General features: G+C 46.8%; 1 protein-coding gene across 5 annotated transcripts in view; it reads left to right on the plus strand.

Annotated features, from left to right (window-relative positions):
• The window catches only part of lrch3 (leucine-rich repeats and calponin homology (CH) domain containing 3), an 18285-nt gene that overhangs the window by 11500 nt on the left and 1328 nt on the right, over positions 1 to 5457 (plus strand). The window contains exons 14-20 of one of the 5 annotated variants that reach the window (XM_014028752.1): positions 830 to 883; positions 1277 to 1310; positions 1389 to 1502; positions 1583 to 1680; positions 1755 to 1892; positions 1968 to 2045; positions 2498 to 2960. In XM_014028752.1, the coding sequence (XP_013884206.1) occupies positions 830 to 883; positions 1277 to 1310; positions 1389 to 1502; positions 1583 to 1680; positions 1755 to 1892; positions 1968 to 2045; positions 2498 to 2695 (714 nt within the window). In that variant the 3' untranslated portion in view covers positions 2696 to 2960. Of the gene's footprint in view, positions 1 to 829; positions 884 to 1083; positions 1110 to 1276; positions 1311 to 1388; positions 1503 to 1582; positions 1681 to 1754; positions 1893 to 1967; positions 2046 to 2497; positions 2961 to 5457 lie in introns of those variants that run through there. The other 4 variants (XM_014028753.1, XM_014028754.1, XM_014028755.1 and 1 more) reach the window with 4 other exon arrangements.

The raw sequence follows: 5457 nt of genomic DNA on the forward strand, positions 1-5457 counted from the left end.
CTCCTACTGTTACTCATGTTGTTACTCATGTTGTTACTCATGTTGTTACTCATGTTGTTACTCCTACTTTTACTCATGTTGTTACTCATGTTGTTACGCCTACTGTTACTCATGTTGTTACTCATGTTGTTACTCATGTTGTTACTAATAGGGTTACTACTGCCATTACTTCTGTTGTTGCTCTTGTTGTAATTCAAGTCGTTACCCCTGCAGTTACTCCTGGCATTACTTGTGTTGTTATTCCTACCACACTCCTTTTGTTACTTTTGTTGTTACTCCTGTTATAACCCCTGTTGTTAAACCTGTTGTTACTCCTGTTATTACTCCTGTCGTTACTCCTGTTGTTACTCCTGTTGTTACTTCTGTTATTACTCGTGTCATTACTCCTGTCGTTACTCCTGTTGTTACTCCTGTTGTTACTTCTGTTATTACTCGTGTCGTTACTCCTGTCGTTACTCCTGTTGTTACTCCTGTCGTTACTCCTGTTGTTACTCCATGCTTTACTCTTGTTATTACTCTTGTTGTTATGCCTGGGGTTACTTCTGTTGTTACTCCTGCCACACGCCTGTTATTACTCGTGTCATTACTCCTGTTGTTACTCCAGGCGTTACTCTTGTTATTACTCCTGCCATTACTACTGGCATTACTTTTGTTGTTATTCCTGTCATTACTCCTGTTGTTACGGCAGGCGTTACTCCTTTTGTTACTTTTGTTGTTACTCCTGTTATAACCCCTGTTGTTAAACCTGTTGTTACTCGTGTTGTTACTTATGTTGTTACTCCTGCCGGTACTCATGTTGTTTGTGTATCTTTGATGTTTGTGTGTTCAGAATGCCTACCCCTCCAGACGCTGCACCCACACCGATGACTCCGCCCTTATTATGGTAAGAGTTTGACCCCACCCCCAAAGCAGACAGGAAAAATTCATAGCTAATGTCTTGGTGGACATGATACGTTGGTGTCCACACCTATCCAACTGTCATTCCTCCTGTTCTTTAGGCTCCGCCCCCCCACCTTTTCTGGTCCCTGCAGTTTTTCCTGTTGATGCTTATGTGATGCTTTTATTTCCTTACCTTTGCTTCAGAATTGCAGCGCCAATCGTCTTCTTGTGTGAGTCGTGCAGATAGCCACATACATAAAACATTAGAGGAAGCTGGACAGTTGGTAGTTCTGAAAACTCGTGTCTAGGCAGGAAGTGGTCAGTGATTTATGAACGGTCAGATGGAGCTTAAAGACAGACGGTCTGTGTTTCACTGAAATCTTGTGTTGTGTCTCAGCAGGGGGAGGACAGAGCTGCTCTCTCTCCTACAGGTAAGACTAATAACACGACTTGTTTATTAACACCTGCTTCTCTCAGACACGTGTTCACTCCTCTTTCATTCCTCTCAGCCAATCAGTCGCCTTCTTACCCCAGCTCAGGGGGTGGGGCTTCCAGTCGGCCAGCCAGCGGGCGTCCTGACAGCTTCCTGTACCGCCTCGCCCAGAGAGAAGAGAAGAGGAAAGGTTTGTGTTCTCAGAGTCTCTGTGATCAGATATACCTGTCAGGTGTGCTGTGTGTGACTCCTCCCCCTCTGTCCATGCAGGGGATGCTTCTGCTGCRTCTCCTCAGAGCCGGGAGGAGGCTCCTGCAGCTCCTCCTCTGCTYGGAGAAGATGCTGAGTTGGTAGAACAGCTCAGAAAGGTGCGTGACTCCGCCTCCTACACCTGCCCAACTCTTCTGTGATTGGTTCACGGACCAGCTTTCTCTCCCTGTAGAACATCGAGGCCCGTCTCAAGGTGTCGTTGCCTAGCGACCTGGGAGCAGCGCTGACCGACGGAGTGGTGCTGTGTCACCTGGCCAATCACGTAAAGCCGCGGTCCGTCCCCAGCATCCACGTCCCCTCCCCCGCTGTGGTGAGTGTCTCTGGACAGGTTGTAGGAGTCGTTGGTGGTGAGAACCTGCTGATCTTTGCCTCTCTGCCYCTGCAGCCTAAACTCACTATGGCCAAGTGTCGTCGCAACGTAGAGAACTTCTTGGAGGCATGTCGCAGGATCGGGGTTCCACAGGTAACACACCTGAGTGACGGCAAGGACAATGAATCCAAAAGCCTTTAAAATGTCCCCTTGTAGCATCAAAACTCTGAGACAAAACCATCTGCGAGCTGAACTGATAAAGGTTACAGCTGTTTATAACAGCTTATAACAGTTTATAGCAGCTTATAACAGTTTATAACAGCTTATAACAGTTTTTGATGGCTTATATCTGCACATACCGGTAGCACATAGCTACAAGAAGAACACAAAAGTTACTTTAAGATGGAGGAAAAAGAAAAGTTTAATAGAACTCAGAGAAACATTTGTGAAGTTTGGATTCAGGTTTAAGTCTTGAACTAAWGAATCTTCTTCTCAACTAACAACTTTCTTTCTTTTCTTTCATCTTTTCTTTCATTATTCGTTTTCTGTCACACGTTCATGTTTTATCCTCCACCGTGTCCATCTCACCAAACACAAACACTCAGGACCGTCTCTGTTCGGTGGGGGACATCCTGGATGGAAAAGGGGGCGGGGTTTATGAGACGGTGGACGCGTTGCTCTCCATGACCCCTCTTCCCGGCAGACCTTCCCTTCAGGYCCAGTTGGCCGGCTTCGCTCTCTTTTACCTGTCCGTCATGTCGGCGCTGTGTGCCATCTACGTTCACCTAACACCGCAGGTCTGAGAACGACCRCGGCGCCGTGTCCCCGCAGAACGTCCTTCGATGACGTCCTCCACAAATGTTCTCTACAAACTATATTCATGAATGTTTGATGAACTTCTCCCGTGATCGCTGAAAACGAACGTCCCTTATAAACATCGTTTACAACAAAGGTCCTGCACAAATACTCAGCACAAACGTCCACGATCTGCAGCTAATGTCCTCTACAAACATTCACCGTCGTCCACCATTTATGTCCTTCTAATGTCCTCTACAAAAGTCCTTGAAAGACAGCACAAAAGGTTTAGCACAACCATTTATGTCCTTCAGCTCAGCACAAGTTTAGCACAAATGTCCAACGCAAACGTCCTCCAGCAACGTTCAGTTCATGAAGGACAAATAACCACTCTTAATTTGAAGTAGATATCTAACTGAATCAGTCAGAAGAACCAGATCTGTTACCAGGCCTGGTTTCAGTACAGAACAGTTGTCCTGATGTCTCTCTTTTTTAAACATCCCCCTGAGCAGACTCTGCCCACTGACACACGATCCTCTAGAAGTTTGGAGAACATCCTTCAGTGACAGGAACTGCTTCTTTCTCCCAGCTCCATCCCTCCTGAGGTTCTGAGCTGTGGGTCCAACAAGGACTGATGATACTTCCTGTGTCTGTTTCATCTTTCCTGCCATCCATCCTTCAGACCCAGATATTTGAATGTCCGACCTACAAACTACCCCAGAGAAGTGCCCTGTCCAGAACTCTGACCTCTGTTACCGTAYTTCACTTCAACCAAAGCTGGTTTTCAGGAACAGATCTGACCCACGCTTGGTAATGAGGGTATTTTGGCCTCTTTGTTGTCACTCAGTGATGAAGTTAGCATATGACACATATCAAAGCAGCTGGTGCCTTGAACTGGACCTCTGAGGAGGAGGCAGCCAATCAGGCAGCAGAGCAGGAGGTGGGAAACCTAATACATCACGTCTGGGATACGTAGTTCTGCACTGAACCAATGTTTGGACTGAGACTCATCGACTGGACGAGGCATGGGCYGGTATGACATTCTGACAATATAACCTTAGACAAAAATATCACAGTATTATGATTACTGCTCTAATATGTTGTTTTCAAATCAGYTTTTAAATTTCATTACACTTGAATTCAAACAAGCTAACAGGATAACTGCTTTTCTACTGCTTTAAGACAAATCAGGGTATACTGCTCAACAAATCATCTTTTTATTGACTTATTGTGTCATGTTTGGGAGTTTTTGTTGTGTTTTAGATTTTGAAGGTTGTTTGATGTAAGGTAGATTAAATATAACAGAAAAAACTTAAACTTTACCTGGAGGAGCTCTTATAGATCAGCTATTATATGAGACGTGTTGCCTCCTCTGGCTGCAACTGCCCATAAGTGCGTCTGTTTACAGTAGCTGAAGTTTTCCAACAGAGCTGACTTTATTCTTTCAGCAGAAGAAAACTCAGATGTTTGACCAGAGGGATTAGACCTCCATGTTCTCTGAGTCATTAATAAAAAATTAAAAAGCTCATACCACAGGAACAATGTAACAGAACATTTTAGAAGTTTTGAAACTGTGACTTTTTCTTATCGGGGTATCCGGCCCATGCCTAGACTGGACTGGACTAGACCGGTCAGCTCAGATTGGAATCCATTTGTCTGCACCTGGTTTTGGGTCAAACTCTAGAGCAACAGAAAGTATTGGATTAATATGGGTATACTGGATTAGATTATCTTTCCCTGAAGTCTGATACCTGCCTGCTGAAGCTCCGCCCCCTGCTGCTTGTTATTGCCATGCCCTGCAGTCTATCCTGGAGCTCCGCCTCCTGGTACCTGCTAAAACTTTGCCTCCTGGTGTTGAAGCATTTCCTCCTGGTGCCTGCTGAAGCTCTGCCTTCTTTTCTTAAAGCCCCGCCTCCCGATGCCTGACTAAACTCCGCCCCAGATACAGAAGCCCAATCCTGCACTTTCTGTAGGCTCCACCCCTGTTAAAGAAGCCCCGCCTCCTGATGCCTGAGTAAACTCCGCCCCAGATGCAGGAGCCCAATTCCGTACTTTCTTTAGGCTCCACCCCTGTTAAAGAAGCCCCGCCTCCTGATGCCTGAGCAAACTCCGCCCCAGATGCAGGAGCCCAATTCCGTACTTTCTTTAGGCTCCACCTTTGTTAAAGAAGCCCCACCTCCTGATGCCTGACTAAACTCCGCCCCAGATACAGAAGCCCAATCCTGCACTTTCTTTAGGCTCCACCCCTGTTAAAGAAGCCCCACCTCCTGATGCCTGAGTAAACTCCGCCCCAGATGCAGGAGCCCAATTCCGTACTTTCTTTAGGCTCCACCTTTGTTAAAGAAGCCCCGCCTCCTGATGCCTGAGCAAACTCCACCCCAGATACAGAAGCCCAATCCTGCATTTTCTTTAGGGTCCACCCCTGTTAAAGAAGCCCCGCCTCCTGATGCCTGAGTAAACTCCGCCCCAGATGCAGGAGCCCAGTCCCGTACTTTCTTTAGGCTCCACCTTTGTTAAAGAAGCCCCGCCTCCTGATGCCTGAGCAAACTCCTCCCCAGATACAAGACCCCAATTCCGTACTTTCTATAGGCTCCACCCTGTTAAAGAAGCCCCGCCTCCTGATGCCTAAGCAAACTCAGCCCCAGATGCAGGAGCCCGATCCCGTACTTTCTTTAGGCTCCACCTCTATTAAAGAAGTCCCGCCTCCTGATGCCTGAGCAAACTCCGCCCCAGATGCAGGAGCCCGATCCCGTACTTTCTTTAGGCTCCA

The sequence above is a fragment of the Austrofundulus limnaeus genome, unplaced genomic scaffold (genome assembly GCF_001266775.1).
Source record: "Austrofundulus limnaeus strain Quisiro unplaced genomic scaffold, Austrofundulus_limnaeus-1.0 Scaffold803, whole genome shotgun sequence".
Lineage (NCBI taxonomy): Eukaryota > Metazoa > Chordata > Actinopteri > Cyprinodontiformes > Rivulidae > Austrofundulus > Austrofundulus limnaeus.